The sequence below is a fragment of the Coregonus clupeaformis genome, chromosome 5 (genome assembly GCF_020615455.1).
Source record: "Coregonus clupeaformis isolate EN_2021a chromosome 5, ASM2061545v1, whole genome shotgun sequence".
Lineage (NCBI taxonomy): Eukaryota > Metazoa > Chordata > Actinopteri > Salmoniformes > Salmonidae > Coregonus > Coregonus clupeaformis.
The window spans coordinates 10,473,589-10,490,743 of NC_059196.1; the positions used below are offsets into that span (position 1 = coordinate 10,473,589).

At 44.8% G+C, this 17,155-nt stretch overlaps 1 protein-coding gene across 1 annotated transcript in view; it reads right to left on the minus strand.

Moving 5' to 3' along the window:
* Positions 1-678: 678 nt before the first annotated feature.
* LOC121560514 (mitogen-activated protein kinase kinase kinase 10-like) overlaps positions 679-17,155 on the minus strand; it is a 41,177-nt gene continuing 24,700 nt past the window's right edge. The window contains exons 2-11 of the mRNA XM_041873467.2: positions 9,475-9,655; positions 9,050-9,198; positions 6,683-6,858; positions 6,252-6,498; positions 5,839-5,961; positions 5,441-5,579; positions 5,157-5,269; positions 4,713-4,978; positions 3,945-4,473; positions 679-3,370 (exon numbers count right to left, since the gene is read on the minus strand). Of these exons, the coding sequence (XP_041729401.2) occupies positions 2,964-3,370; positions 3,945-4,473; positions 4,713-4,978; positions 5,157-5,269; positions 5,441-5,579; positions 5,839-5,961; positions 6,252-6,498; positions 6,683-6,858; positions 9,050-9,198; positions 9,475-9,655 (2,330 nt within the window). The 3' untranslated portion in view covers positions 679-2,963. The remainder of the gene's footprint in view (positions 3,371-3,944; positions 4,474-4,712; positions 4,979-5,156; positions 5,270-5,440; positions 5,580-5,838; positions 5,962-6,251; positions 6,499-6,682; positions 6,859-9,049; positions 9,199-9,474; positions 9,656-17,155) is intronic.

Below are 17,155 nucleotides of genomic sequence, written 5' to 3' on the forward strand. Positions count from 1 at the left end.
CACAATCAGTGGAAAAGATCAGGACAAAGGACATACGTTAGCACCAGGCACAAACTGGGCTATGAATGCACCTCTATTAGCCTGTCATTGTCAGGTGTCTGAGATATTGAGATGTCTGTTGTGTGATTCCAGCATCATGTTAATAAGTCGACATACCTGATATCTTTACTTTACAAGATTCCTACAGGTCACCTAAACAATTCTGTCACAAAGGCAAAAAACCCTGCAGGTGTCCTGTTGGACTTTTTAGTAAAGGTGGTCTCATGCTCATGCCAATACTCATAACGAAAGACAGAGGATAATGTCAGAGGATACAACTCCACAGAAGGAAACCTGAAAGATGCCTGTGAACAACTAAATGATTATCAAAATGCACAACCTGTACCATGCTTGTCCTAGTAAGTATATTTGGCAAATTAAAGGACAAAAGTGACATATCATGATCAGCTTTGATGACATCTAGAGGATATTCAATGTTATTGCAGCCAGGCCTTTGTGCTGCTCACAAAGACACAGTATAATGTGTGGTATTTGAAAATAAGTGCTGTAATTGTTAAGCTATTACAAACACTAGAGCTTATGGTAGAATATAACTGAATGTAAAGACAGTCAACCTTATGGATATAACTCCACAGAGTGAGAGAGAGAGAGAGATAGGAACAGCAGGGACACAGCAAGCATCTCTCTTCCTCTTTTATTTTGTTGTTCATTAAATCATTCATCATCACACCTCAACAGTCAACAACACATCACTCTTTCATCACGTATCCCAGAACGTCACAGGTTGAGATAGATCGAAGTCATCCTCCCATCCACACTGTACATGAACGTCAGTCTGCAGTTTGCTTGGTTTTCCTTGGTTGGTCTGTGTTATATTAACAAATATATACACAGATATTCCGGAAAGAGAATCATAATAACAATAATTAATCATTATTTCAATTATAACATCATTTAAATAAATACTCTGAGCATTCTTAACCACACAAGGAGAATAAGGGTGGGTTTGGCTCACCCCTCTACCTATGGGATTGTCACCATCCCATACAAATAATAACACTAAATACACACACACCCACGCATGCACGCATACACACACATACATACAAACACTCCCACACACATAGTCAAGTAAATACTTGGCTGTAGCCTTGACCAACTGTGCCATTAAAAAGTGGTTATCTTCATCTTCTTCCAGCAACCAGACAGTATGGGGCACTCATGGGCCTGCAAGAGAATACAGAGTTCTTTCGATTTGCCATCCACATTCCAAGCACCTTGTGTCAAGTCCTTCACAGTCTGTACTATTGTGACACAGACATATCAATGTCAATATCATGGCTCTTTAACCAAAGATTGTGCCCCTTTTTCCCTTCAATGGTGCTGTATCACTATCCAGTAGGTGACGGAAGGAAGTCAGGGGTACGGAATGTGGGATTTATTTTTTGTAGAAAACAGGTAGTATTCATCAACCATTTATTGCAAGTGGATTAACCCTCATTTCCCATGGTCCTCCTCTGCTCTCAGAGGACTGTTGTTGTAGTAAACTTTCCATATAACCGAGTGTATCAGAGGCTCTATACAGAGCAGTGATGAAGGTGAGAGAGGACGTTTGCTGAGAAACTCCAGGTTATGAGGACATAGAGTTTCACATTTACAGTAACTTTCCCTAAATGCCTTGGTTTTCCAGAAATCCTGGTTCAACGATTCCCGTATTTCCTGCTTATTCCAGGAATCTTTCAACCAGGATTTCTGGTAAACCAGGGAATTTTGGAAAAGATATCGGACATTTTGCAACCCTATGAGGACATAAGGTAAAGAATGAGGGAGAAAAACATCATGTTTCTGCTCTCTTATAACGGATGTGCTACTTCTACAGTACATCATTCACACTAAATAACATGCGGTGACAAAACATACAGACACACAATTCGCCAAACCAATAGAAAAGGCTGTGCTAAACAGGTTATGGCTGGAATGGTTCAAGCATTGAGAAAAATAAAACTCATCTGCTGTACAGAGCTGAGGAAATAAAGTCCTGTAAATTGTGCTGTGGAGCTTAAAATGGCTTCCCTGTTCCTGTTGCAGTCTTTGGTCAGAGACCATCCCTATGCTATGTGGAGGTGAAGGAGGAGGACATTAGTGCTATAAAAGGGGATGCACAATAAGAGTGCAACTTATGCACTGATTTGGAAGTCCATCAGGTTTTGAGCATCTACCTACCATGACTACATGTAAATATGAAGGAGGGGCACCAGGGCCCACATGAGGGGACACCCAGAGGTGCTCTCATAACAAATCAGGGCACTCCCACAATAAAACATGGACACGTCAAGGGCACTCCCAAGAGAATAATTCCAACCCTGATGAGGGGTGTGAATTGTCTACGGCTGGCAAAGCTTCAGCCCTAGTCTTTGGGGAAGGAGTGAGCAGAGACAGACATGACACCTGTGTAGAGAGAGGCAGAGCGTCAATGGAGTGGTTTAGCAGAATGAGTACTACTGTAGTAAATGTAAATGGGAATGAGCACTTCGAAGTGTCTGTCTGGAAGTGTAATGGCTTACATGTTCCTTCCTTTTAGAGGACAAGTAATATGCGGAAGGTTAGGAGGGCACACTGGTCACTAGGGCACTAAAGGTTTGGACTCTAGGGGCTGCAGAGTGGTCACTTAGAGGAATGTTGTCCCACACTAGGCGGCTTTGGAAGGGACACTAAGACAAGTGCTGTCCCGGATGCTGGGTGAGTACTAGGAGCACTAGGAGACTAGTGGGCACACTACAAGGCTTAGGAGTGACCACCAGGAGAGAGGCACAGCCCGCACAAGTGGGCTTCTGAGTAGACACTAGGAGAAGTACTGTTCGCAAAGGGATTGGGTACCAGGAATAAAGAGTGCACACTAGGAGTCTTTGAAGTGTGCACTAGGAGTAGTGTTGCCCATATACAGTAATGTGGCAGAGTGTGGCTTAGCCATAGTTCTGTCCACAGAGCTGGGCAGCCTGGTGTTGTCCACACAGAGGCACAGTGCCATCCAGATCCTGTCCATCCACGTCCATGTCCATGAGGTTGGGCCTTGCAGCGCTGGTGCTGGCACTGCTGTCCCCAGAGCCCAGGGGACTGTCACAGCTGCTGCCCGGGGACGAGCTCAGGGTCCTGGACAGGGAGCCCAGTTTCCAGGGGTCTGGTCGCACCCTGGCTGGGGTGGGCCGAGGCCGGGGTGCAAACTCCAGGGTCTTGGGCCTCTCCAAGGGGCTGATGATGGTCAGGGGCTCCAGGACAGGGACAGGCGGAGCAGGGGCCTTGCGGCGGAGGACCCTTGGGAAGAGGCTGGAGGGGTCAGGGAGTCGGGGGATATCCAGGGTCTCCCTGTAACCTGAGAGAAGAGAGAGAAATACAGAGACCAGAGGGAGAGCAGAGGGAGAGAATAGATGGAGGGAACAGAGGGAGAACAATATGAACACTTTGTTGACAGGGATGGGCCATGCCAGGCCATGTCATTTTTTAAGTTCAGGTGTAACTGAAATATATGCTGAGTATACAACCCCCCCCTCCATCATAGGAAACTGTTGAGCATGAAAAACCATGCAGCGTTGCAGTTCTTGACACAAACCGGTGTGCCTGGCACCTACTACCATACCCCGTTCAAAGGCACTTAAATATTTTGTCTTGCCCATTCACCCTCTGAATGGCACATATACACAATCCATGTCTCAATGGTCTCAAGGCTTAAAAATCCTTCTTTAATCTGTCTCCTCCCCTTCATCTACAGTGATTGAAGTGGATTTAACAAGTGACATCAATAAGGGATCATAGCTTTCACCTGGATTCACCTGGTCAGTCTATGTCATGGAAAGAGCAGGTGTCCTTAATGTTTTGTACACAGTGTATTGCTTCCTGTTATTCAATTAAAAGCTCATAGTGACATCATGCTTTCCCAACACACTCACCTGCATGTAGGGGGAGGGTGGGTGGCCCTGGCGGGGGCGGCATGGGCATGCTGCCGTCCGAGGGGGTCCTGCGGTGCCCTAGGGTTTGGGCACGGGGGCGTATCGCCCCATCAGAGGGGGTGCGTCTGTGCCCCCTGTTCATGGTTGCAGACACGTGGGTGGGTGTGAGTGACTGGTTGGGCTCCCTCTTGAAGCTCTCTGCCCTCAGATCCAGGAGGGGGTTAAGGGAGGGGACGGAGGTCGCCACGGGGAGGGAGATGCCCACTCCAGGGGTCAACGCCAAGTCCTCAAGGTCCGAGGGAAGGAGGGATTTGGTGGAGTTGCAGTCTGAGAGGGAGGAGAGGGAGAGGAGGGTGACTGAGGGAGAGGGATCCGTGCAGGGGAGAGTAGAATCATGGTGGCGGGACAGAGAGAGGGACAGGGTGCGGCTCGGAGGAGAGGTGCTGCGGCGGAAGCGACCTGTTCGCTGGAAAATGCTGTCCTTCTTCTTGCGTTGCTCCTCTCTAAGGTCCTGCTCGTCCTGTTGTACCTAGACACACACATGGAAACGGGTCAGTTCTTACTGGCATCTACTGTACAATCTAATAATAATAATAATAATAATATGCCATTTAGCAGACGCTTTTATCCAAAGCGACTTACAGTCATGCGTGCATACATTTTTGTGTATGGGTGGTCCCGGGGATCGAACCCACTACCTTGGCGTTACAAGCGCCGTGCTCTACCAGCTGAGCTACAGAGAAGGTTATATAACGTCAACTACAGTACCTGTAGTCTCCCCAGCTGTAGCAGGTCCACCCCCAGGCCTACAGAGGCCAGGAGGGAGGCACAGCCCAGCAGCAGCAGGTCGCTCTTCTTCCTCTGGCTGCAGCGCCGCAGAGAGTCCTGGTAACCCACCCCGCTCCCCAGTCCAGCAGGCCCCAGTCCGGGCCCCAACCCGCTCCACGAGGGGCCTCCCTCCTCTACAGACCCGTTACTGCTGGGCTCTGGGGGCATCAGAGACCCGGGTGACACCTCCAACTCACAGTGCTCCTCTGTCAGAGAGAGAGAGAGAGAAAGAGAGAGAAAGAAAGAGAGAGAAAGAGAGATAAGAGAGTGTGAGAGGGAGAACAAGGCATTTCAGTCAATCAAGAATCTGACAGATTTTGTATCCATAGTATGTTCTACAATCTATTTTCTGTTGCAGAAATGGTGACAAACGAAGAGACGCACCCATTTCATTGAGGCTGGAGAAGCCAGCAGTCATGGGGGCGTGTTTGGGAGACTTGCCCAGATTCGGTGCACTAGAGGACCACACCTTGCATCCATCGCCAAGGGACTTCAACCTGCAAGACGAAGAAGATTGGGTCAATACTATTAACTGATACCATACACCAAATATTTACCAGAATAATGTTCAGAGATTATTCTGATAAGCAAATGAAAAAATCAGAAAGGGTAGCAGGCAGGTAGGGGAATGGGCTGACAAGGGGTTGTTTTTGGACCATGACTGTTACCTGTCCTCTCCGCCCAGTCTCTCTCTCTGGTGGGTGGAGCTGGGGCCCCAGGTGCGTCCCTTCTTTTTGCTAGCTGCCAGGTCCTCCTTCTTACACACAGCACTGCGGCCCCATGTCTTACTGCCATCGCTGGGTGTCACTGAGAGGCACAATAACACAGGTATTATCATTATAACACAACAAATCATCAACTAATTCCTGTTGTGCACTGAGCATAACAAAATGTAGTCCTATTCCCTTGAACACAAGATTTAGCGAGGGAATCCACAATATTGGTTAGGATTATATTGACACAATAGCATTCCCCACAATTAAATAACTGGTATTAACTTTTGGTGTGTCCTCTGTCCTCCAGTCCCCCTCTCCCCTGTCCCTGTCTCCCCCACAGATCAACTCACATCGTATGGCCCTGAGGCGGGGTATGACCCCTGGGCTGGCTGGAGGTGTGGTGCTCTCACTGCCCTGGGGTTTCCTCTTATCCACACTCGGAGACGCCTGCACTGTGATCTTATGCTCAAAACCTGTGTACATACAAAACAGGGAGGAATTACAGTCAAATAATTGGCTGCAAAATTCCGGTAACTTCCCCAAATTGCTTGGTTTCACAGAAATCCTGGTTGGAAGATTCCTGGAATCAGAGGGGAATAAGTAGAAAATCAGGGAATCCTCCAACCTGTATTTCTTGAAAATCTGTGGATTTTGGGAAAGTTACCGTAATTTTGCAATCCTAATAAGGATAGAAAGATAAAATGATGACGCCATATTCAAGTAATAGGATAAATGTTTGGGTGCAATACCCTCCACCACCCACCAGAGGGCAGACTGATGCTGTTGCTGTCTCGGCCCAGCTTGAGCAGTCTGCTCTTCTTGAAGTGGCCCTTGCGCTTCTTGACCCTGGGCTTCTCCTGGTACATTTGGTGGATGATGATGTTGAGTTCACGTTCTACGATATCGATCTCTCTCTCAGCCAGCTCCTGCTCTCTCCTCTTCAGCTGCTCCTCCTGTTCCCTCTGCTCCTCGGCCGCACGAGCCAACGCCTCCTCCCAGGAACGCAACTCCTACAGGAGAGGAGAGGGGCATGTCAAGGAAATGGAGCATATGGAACAAAAATTGAGATGTAGTGTTACAGCAACATAACACCCTATCGAGGATCTTCACGTTGCCAAGGCAACAGCACTTTGCCACTTGCACTTTGAGGGGGATGTTGACAACATTCCCACATGACCGTGGGGATCCTCTCACCTTCTCCTTGGCCCTGAGCTCGTCAAACATCTGCTGGATCTCCAGCCTCCAGTCCTCCTGCAGAGAGTGGAAGGACTCCAGGGGCATCTGAAACATAGCCGACTGTTCGATGGCCAGCAGTCGCATCAGGATACAAGTGAAGGACGGGCGACTGTGGGGGTTAGGGCTCCAGCACTCTGGGGATGGGGAGAGGTTGATATGACTTTAATGTAAATTCCCAAACAACAAAAAAAGTACAGTGGTTGTCTTTTAGATGTACAGTGCCTTGCAAAAGTATTCATCCCCCTTGGCGTTTCTTTCCTATTTTGTTGCATTACAACCTGTAATTTAAATGGATTTTTATTTGGATTTCATGTAATGGACATACACAAAATAGTCAAAATTGGTGAAGTGAAATGAAAAAAATAACTTGTTTCAAAAAATTATACAAAATAAATAACAGAAAAGTGGTGCGTGCATATGTATTCACCCCCTTTGCTATGAAGCCCCTAAATAAGATCTGGTGCAACCAATTACCATCAGAAGTCACATAATTAGTTAAATAAAGTCCACCTGTGCGCAATCTAAGTGTCACATGATCTGTCACATGATCTCAGTATATATACACCTGTTCTTAAAGGCCCCGGAGTCTGCAACACCACTAAGCAAGGGGCACCACCAAGCAAGCGGCACCATGAAGACCAAGGAGCTCTCCAAACAGGTCAGGGACAAAGTTGTGGAGAAGTACAGATAAATATCAGAAACTTTGAACATCCCACGGGGCACCATTAAATCCATTATTTAAAAATGGAAAGAATATGGCACCACAACAAACCTGCCAAGAGAGGGCCGCCCACCAAAACTCATGGACCAGGCAAGGAGGGCATTAATCAGAGAGGCAACAAAGACACCAAAGTTAACCCTGAAGGAGCTGCAAAGCTCCACAGCGGATATTGGAGTATCTGTCCATAGGACCACTTTAAGCCGTACACTCCACAGAGCTGGGCTTTACGGAAGAGTGGCCAGAAAAAAAGCAAACACGTTTGGTGTTCGCCAAAAAGCATGTGGGAGACTCCCCAAACATATGGAAGAAGGTACTCTGGTCAGATGAGTCTAAAATTGAGCTTTTTGGCCATCAAGGAAAACGCTATGTCTGGCGCAAATCCAACACCTCTCATCACCCCGAGAACACCATCCTCACAGTGAAGCATGGTGGTGGCAGCATCATGCTGTGGGGAGGTTTTTAATCGGCAAGGACTGGGAAACTGGTCAGAATTGAAGGAATGATGGATGGTGCTAAATACAGGGAAATTCTTGAGGGAAACCTGTTTCAGTCTTCCAGAGATTTGAGACTGGGACGGAGGTTCACCTTCCAGCAGGACAATGACCCTAATCATACTGCTAAAGCAACACTCAAGTGGTTTAAGGGGAAACATTTAAATGTCTTGGAATGGCCTAGTCAAAGCCCAGACCTCAATCCAATTGAGAATCTGTGGTATGACTTAAAGATTGCTGTACACCAGCGGAACCCATCCAACTTGAAGGAGCTGGAGCAGTTTTGCCTTGAAGAATGGGCAAAGATCCCAGTGGCTAGATGTACCAAGCTTATAGAGACATACCCCAAGAGACTTGCAGCTGTAATTGCTGCAAAAGGTGGCTCTATAAAGTATTGACTTTGGGTGGATGAATAGTTATGCACGCTCAAGTTTTGTTTGTTTCACAATAAAAAATATTTTGCATCTTCAAAGTGGTAGGCATGTTGTGTAAATCAAATGATACAACCCCCCAAAAAAAATCCATTTTAATTCCAAGTTGTAAGGCAACAAAATAGGAAAAATGCAAAAGGGGGTGAATACTTTCGCAAGCCACTGTACACGTCTCCCTATCATCTCCACCACTGAACAGACCGCAGTGCTCTGTATCACCAATTGTCCTCGGATCCCAAACAATTGTTCATAGACTGACAGATAATATTTCAAGTCCAAGGATGGGCAGAGGAAATAGAAAGAGGAGAGGACAGAGACAGGAATAAAAAGACAGCAGACACAGAGAGGATTAAGGGATGACCAGGGATAAGACGGAGGAGAGGGAGAGAGGGATGAGAGAGAGAGAGCATAAGGGATGCATGGAAATAGTGGAGAGAGAAGTGGAGCAAGAGACTATGAAATCACCAGTTAGCTGACTGGGAGGTGAACCTACTCTCACTCTGACCTCCAACAATAATAGACGTGAAACTGGGCTGACAGGAAGACATCTTGGCTCTCGTCAATAAGTGAAACTGGGCTGACAGGCAATCATCTTTGTAAGTGAAACTGGCCTGAAAGGCAATCTTCTTGGCTCTACTCAATAGGTGGAACTGGGCTGACAGGCAGCCACCTTGGTTCTTACCCGCCAGCAGGAGTGCGAAGGGCTCGGGGCAGGTGGAGGGGACGGGCAGGGTCAGTTTGTTCATGGCCACTCCGTACGCCACGGCCAGCGCATCTATCTCACGGTACGGAACCTCTCCTGTTAGCAGCTCCCACAGCAACACCCCGAAACTTAGGAGAGAGAGACGGGGGAGAGAGGTACAGCTTAAAATCACAGGCACATGTCATGATTGTACAGGCTATTCATATATTAACTTAACACACCCTTTATGTTAACCTACTATATATGGAGGATGTAAATTGCCCCTGAGGGTATGAACAGTTGAATTATTGAAAGAACAAGGACACTAGCTACTGACTGTGGGTGTTGCATGTGCATCATGCTGTATGTACTACGTGTCCCACAGTAAAAAAAAACCTGTACAGTTACAGGACAGAGTGTTGTACCTCCAGACGTCGCTGCTCTTGGAGAACAGGGAGAGTTTGATGACCTCGGGGGCCATCCAGGCGTAGGTGCCCGCCGCACTCATCTTGGTGGTCTGGTGCCACTCTCGTGCCAGGCCAAAATCGGTGATCTTCAGGGTCCTACCACCCAGATCCTCCCTCTCAATGGGCTCCAGGATTAAGACTGAGGAGAAGAGGGAAGGCGAGAAGAAGGGAAGCGGTAAAGGGGAAAGAGATGGACAGAAGGGAGATAGAAACAGAAAGAGAGAGATAGTTTGAGTTTGTCATGCATACCCCTAGCTCTACTACTATCTGTCCTTCAACAGAGGCCCTTATCCAAAGCATAGCACATAGCACACCCTACCATCACATACAGTACATAGATAGACGGTGTGGTTATTGACAAAAGCAATTCAGGTTAAGTGTGTGACCCTAGTCACCTGGTCATATTCCTCTAATAGGCTATAGGCCATATCTGTCATGAATCTGTATTTTCCTCAGGTCTACACTCAACATATAGCACTATTGACAAAAGGTTCGGTCAGACCAGTGTTCAGGTCTCTCCCTCACCAACATTATGCACTGCACCCAGCACCTCAGTTTTGAGAATTTCCATACAATGTAGCAACCATTTAAAAGTCTCTAGCTGACATAGGTGAGTTGGCTTTTCCTGTTGAACTCCCAGCATTGGACTTTCAGCTCTCTCCTGTCCTCTCCTCTCCATGCACTTCCTCCTTCATTTCCGCGTGAGGGCTGGCTATGGAAATATTTGAAGTGTACACAGTCCACAGTGCTGGGAGAGAGGAGGGGTTTGTACTTGCTTATCTACAGGCGTATGCAAAGGGTGGCGGAGAGAGGCACAGCACACAGCTGAGTCTTTGTTTAGGTACACGCACACACACAGACCTGGCTCACGTGAAACAGGTGTGCCTCTGAGACTCTTTATTATGCTGACAGGCAGCTAATGTCCAAACACACACAATTAAAAGGTCAAGTACAGTACATACAGTATATATTGAGTCTTCAATTGATCAAGATTTGACTATATTATGTGCTTTTCTTAATCTCCCGATGCCTCCACTATTCATGAAATACCCTTCTCACATTTCATTTTAGGTCAATCGACAATGTTCTGGGTTCAATGGCATGATAACATACTGTAGAAAGTATTCATACCCCTTGACTTATTCTACATTTTGTTGTGTTACAGCCTGTATTCACAATTGATTAAATAGATTTTATTTCTCACCAATCTACACACAATACCCCATAATGACAAAGTGAAAACATGTTTTTAGAAATATTTGCAAATGTATTGAAAATGAAATACACAAATATCTCATTTACACATGTATTCACACCCCTGAGTCAATACTTTGTAGAAGCACCTTTGGCAGCGATGAGTCAGCTGTGAGTCTTTCTGGGTAAGTCTCTAAGAGCTTTCCACACCTGGAGTGCGCAACATTTGCCCATGTTCTTTTCAAAAAATCTTCAAGCTCTGTCAAATTGATTGCTGATCATTGCTAGACAACTATTTTTTGGTATTTTTTAATTTAATTTAATTTTTTGGTCTTGCCATAGATTTTCAAGTAGATTTAAGTCAAAACTGTAACTCGGGAACATTCACATTCTTCTTGGTAAGCAACTCCAGTGTTGATTTGGCCTTGTGTTTTAGGTTATTGTCCTGCTGAAAGGTGAATTAATCTCCCAGTGTCTGGTGGAAAGCAGACTGAACCAAGTTTTCCTCTAGGATTTTTGCCTGTCCTTAACGATTACAAGCATACCCATAACATGATGCAGCCACCCATATGGTTGAAAATATGGAGAGTGGTACTCAGCAATGTGTTGTTTTGCATTTGCCCCAAACATAACACTTTGTATTCAGGTAAAAAGTGAATTTCTTTGCCAAATGTTTTACTTTAGTGCCTTGTTGCAAACAGGATGCATGTTTTGGAATATGTTTGTATTATGTACAGGCTTCCTTATTTTCACTGTCAATTAGGTTAGTATTGTGGAATTACTACAATGTTGTTGATCCATCCTCCGTTTTCTCCTATCACAGCCATTAAACTCTGTAACTGTTTTAAAGTCACCATTGGCCTCATGGTGAAATCCCTGAGCGGTTTCCTTCCTCTCCGGCAACTGAGTTAGGAAGGACGCCTGTATCTTTGTAGTGACTGGGTGTATTGATACACCATCCAAAGTGTAATTAATAACTTCACCATGCTCAAAGGGATATTCAATGTCTGCTTTTTTTTTACCCATCTACCAATAGGTGCCCTTCTTTGGAGGCATTGGAAAACCTCCCTGGTCTTTGTGGTTGAATCTATGTTTGTAATTCACTGTTTGACTGAGGGACCTTACAGATAATTGTATGTGTGGAGTACAGAGATGAGGTAGTCATTCAAAAATCATGTTAAACAATATTATTGCACACAGAGTGAGTCCATACAACTTATTATGTGACTTGTTAAGCACATTTTTACTCCTGAACTTTTTTAGACTTGCCATAACAAAGGCGTTGAATACTTATTGACTTAAGACATTTCAGCTTGACATTTTTCATTAATTTGTAAAAACTTCTAAGTACATATTTCCACTTTGACCTTATGGAGTATGTGTGTGTAGGCCAGTGACAAAACATCTAAATGTAATTCATTTTAAATTCAGGCTGTAATGCAACAAAATGTGGAAAAGTCAAGGGGTGGGCGGCAGGTATCTTAGTGATTAAGAGCGTTGTGCCAGTAACCGAAAGGTCGCTGGTTCTAATCCCCGAGCCGACTAGGTGAAAAATCTGTCGATGTGCCCTTGAGCAAGGCACTTAACCCTAATTGCTCCTGTAAGTCGCTCTGGATAAGAGCGTCTGCTAAATGACTTAAATGTTAAATGTTATGTTAAATGGGTGTGAATACTGTACAGCAGGGGTGTCAAACGTCCGGTGCGCGGGCCGGATCAGGCCCGCAAACGGGTTTAATCCGGCCCGCGAGATGATTTAAAAAAAAAATTTTTTTTTTTTGTAAAGTATTAAAATGCGCTGCAATTTTTCAATAAAATAAACTGCTGTTCCAATTGCGTCCACTGGATGGCGCAATAGCAATTGTGTTAAGCAAGCAAACTGTTTATACCGGGGCAGAGCAAGTAGGTCAAGCACGTGCAGCCAATGAGCTACTTTGTTTTGCCCGCGATATTTATTACGGCTTCTACTTTTAACATTATGTGCTTTGGCACCCTCATTGCCCCAATATGTCTCTGTCAAAAAAGAGAAAAGTGGACGCAGAGTGCAGAGTGTTCCAAGAAAAATGGTCATCCTATTTATTCACGGAATTGAATGGGAAAGCTGTATGTTTGGTGTGTTCAGAGCATGTTACAGTGCTGAAAGAATATAACCTTCGTCGCCACTATGTGAGTCTTCATGCCGACAAATATGACAACTTTCAAGGACAGCGGAGATGAGAGAAGGTGAATGAACTGTTGGCGGGTCTGAAGAAACAGCAGTCTGTGTTTACTCACAGCCGAGACATCAGTGACGCTGCAGTGAAAGCTAGCTACCTCATTGCTAATGAAATCGCAGTGGCTTCAAAACCATTTAGTGAGGGTGAATTTGTAAAAACATGCATGATGAAGGCAGCGGAGATTGTGTGCCCTGAAAAGCGGCAGGCTTTTGCAAATATCAGCCTGACAAGAAACACAGTTGCAGACAGGATTTCCGATCTTTCAGTGGATTTGGACAGCCAGTTGAAGCAAAAAGTAAAGTCATTTATTGCGTTTTTGGTTGCAATTGATGAAAGCACGGACATTACAGATGTTGCACAACTGGCCATTTTCATCCGCGGAGTTGATGACACATTGACTGTCACCGAGGAGTTCGTGGAGTTGGTGCCGATGACAGATACAACGACAGCAGCTGATATTTTTACCGCACTCGTCGGCGCGCTGGACAGGGTCGGAGTGGACTGGTCCCGCGCTGTCAGCCTGGCTACAGATGGTGCGCCCTCAATGATCGGGAAAAAAGCAGGCGTTGTGACAAAGTTCAGAGAGAAAGTGCAATCTGCAAATGGAGGACGTGATTTTTTGACTTTTCACTGTATTTTGCACCAGGAGGCTTTGTGTTGCAAGTCATTAAAGATGGATAACGTCATGAAGGTGGTCATCCAAACTGTTAATTTCATCCGATCCAGAAGCCTGAATCACCGTCAGTTTGACAGCCTTTTCAGAGAGAAAGACCACATCTATGGCCTGCCATACCACACTGAGGTAAGATGGTTAAGCCGAGGTGCTGTGCTGAGGCGTTTCTTTGATTTACGAGAAGAAATTGAACAGTTCATGGAAGAAAAGGGCAAACCAGTGTTAGAATTTCATTCCGCAGAATGGATGCAGGACCTTGCATTTATGGTGGATGTTACAGAGCACCTGAATAACTTGAACAAACAGCTGCAAGGGCGCAACAAAGTTGTCACGCAGTATTATGACAGCATACGTTCTTTCAAGTTGAAGCTGTCATTGTGGGAGACGCAACTTGCCGGTGGTGATGCAGCTCACTTCCCCTGTCTGAAAAATGTGTGCGCGACCCAACATGTGGCAGACATGAAGCGGTTCAAAGATAAAATAACGGGACTGTTACGGGAGTTTGAGCAACGCTTTCAGATTTATGTTTATATGTTTTTATGTTGATGTGCTATTGTTTTTAATTGATTTTATTTTATTTGTATATTTAACCTATTCTTGACTCTGTGGTTCTTGCACTTGTTTGTGGAACAGGATTTCATTATTTTTATCTACATTTCTGCCTGAGAAATGACACCCTGATATAGTTCTGTGATCTGTGATATACTTCTGTGAATCACTGAGGCATTGTGTGTTTGTGTGTTCTTTGTCCTCAGAACTTTCAAATAACTTGAGGTGTTTTATGATTAATAGTGATGTTGTGCTTTTGGACACTGTCCTCAGGCTCCAGCTTTATGTTTATATGTTTTTATGTTGATGTGCTACTGTTTTTAATAGATTTTATTTTATTTGTATATTTAACCTATTCTTGACTCTGTGGTTCTTGCACTTGTTTGGGGAACAGGATTTCATTATTTGTATCTACATTTCTGCCTGAGAAATGACACCCTGATATAGTTCTGTGATCTGTGAAACAGTTCTGTGAATCACTGAGGCATTGTGTGTTTGTGTGTTCTTTGTCCTCAGAACTTTCAAATAACTTGAGGTGTTTTATGATTAATAGTGATGTTGTGCTTTTGGACACTGTCCTCAGGCTCCAGCTTTATGTTTATATGTTTTTATGTTGATGTGCTATTGTTTTTAATAGATTTTATTTTATTTGTATATTTAACCTATCTTTGACTCTGTGGTTCTTGCACTTGTTTGGGGAACATGATTTCATTATTTTTATCTACATTTCTGCCTGAGAAATGACACCCTGATATAGTTCTGTGATCTGTGAAACAGTTCTGTTAATCACTGAGGCATTGTGTGTTTGTGTGTTCTTTTTCTTTAGAATTTTCAAATAAACTTGACGTGTTTTATGATTAATAGTGATGTTGTGCTTGTACTATTTTGGACACACTGTCCTCAGGCTCCAGCTTTATGTTGTATGTTGATCGTATTAAAACAAAGAAAACAATCTGAAGTTGTTGTTTTTAAGTTATATATACCATGATTTTTCCGGTCCGGCCCACTTGGGAATAGATTTTCCTCCATGTGGCCCCTGAGCTAAAATGAGTTTGACACCCCTGCTGTACAGTATGTCACAAGAGCACTTAAGCAATAGTTGGTGGCTCAGTTGGTGCTTGCAACACCAGGATTGTTGGTTTGATTCCTACGGGGGACCAGTATGAAAATGTATGAATTCACTTCTGTAAATCGCTCTGGATTAAGGATGTCTACTAAAATGTAAATATTGCCTGTCTGTTGGTCAGCGTTTGTGTTTGTATGTTTCACATGAGTGTGTGTATATAGCCTCCACCCAAGTCTCATCTGAGGAATAGGGGACGGCTGCTGACAATGATAATTAGCCATTGTCATCCCCCAGCTCTCTTTTTCTATTTCAATACCACTGTCTCTCTCTCTCTCTGTGAGGGACAGCTGTCTCCCCAGGGTTGGCTGGGTTCTGTGTGTGTGTGTGTGTGTGTGTGTATGTGTGTAAATGTGTGTGTGTGTGTGTGTGCGTGTCTGTGAGTGCCTGTGAAAGATGGAGAGAGAGTAAAAGAGAGAGAGAGCGATAGAGAGAGAGGGAGGCAGAGAGAGAGAGAGACAGTGAGAGAGAGGCATGAATGTTGTGTGTCTTTTTGCATGTGAAACTGAGGGTGTGTCTGTGTCTGTCAGAGTCCATATATGTGTGTGTTTGAGTTAATACAATTTTGCATTTGGTGTTTGACTACTGTATGTGCGCTGTACATAGCAGTGTGCGTATATGTGGGGCTTGCTAGTGTTTGTGTCTGTGTATCTCATTGAGCTTGAGAGAGAGAGAGAGAGAGAGAGAGAGAGAGAGAGAGAGAGAGAGAGAGAGAGAGAGAGAGAGAGAGAGAGAGAGAGAGAGAGAGAGAGAGAGAGAGAGAGAGAGAGAGAGAGAGAGAGAGAGAGAGAGATAGAGATAGAGATAGAGAGAGAGAGAGAGAGAGAGAGAGAGAGAAGAGAGAGATCGTGTTTCAGATATCTGTGATCATTGCATAGGCACCTGCTCTCCACTAGCTCTCATGTTGTCACCATGTTTTCAGCTCCAACACAGCATTTCACAGCGTAACCACACTGATAGCTTAAACAAATATTGAAATATTTACACATCTACTGTAGCTAAGCTTGAAAAACAACACAGCGTCGTTCCAGTTCATACATATTATTCACAAAGAGATAAAGTATTCTAGTCCTGCATGGCAATAATGTTGACATCAGTTACTGGCACTCAAAAACACACAAAGTCCCATCAATATTTTTCTAGTGCTCATTACCTTCCTCCGCCACAGCCCAGACCTAAACCACCCCCTCATTCTTTCCTTCGATCCCTCCTTCCCTCCTTCCCTCCATCCCCCACCCCCATCCCCAGCCACTGGACCCTGACCCTCATAGGAGAGCAGAGGAATGTTGTCAGTCACTCTTTACACAGAGGCCTGATAAAGACTAACCATGGAGACTTAACCTTAATGATTAGCCTTTAAAGAGGCAATCTGCAATTTTCTACATCCATTTTGCGATTTGCTACATACATCATTATGATATCATGGACGGTCATTCTTTGTATCCATAGCTCTGTCTATGAATTTGAGAGTGGTTACATTTCTCCAGCCCCAACCCTCAGCTGTTTACCAAAACGGGGTGCCCGCTTTAAGGTTAGTCATGACAACAGGTTATGTTAAGTACATGTGGTTGATACACATTGGAGGTGAAGGGGAGTGAGAAAAGTCAAAACACGTATTACTCTACTATTACTATACAGCGATCTCTGTTATATTACATTTATATATGAGTAACTTTTACTATTACATGGGATTGACAGTGGTGAGTGCTACACAGCTTAACCAGTTAGTCTACTTTACTTTGGTGTGGGGTGACTTTAATGTGCAGTGTCATCAACCTCAGTTGTTATGGTAACCAGGGCAGAGGTCGCGCTCTGTCAGACAGGAAGCTCAGGAGCTGAGACTGAGACAGAGAGACGAGCCTGGGAGAACTAGGTAGAGTTGACAAC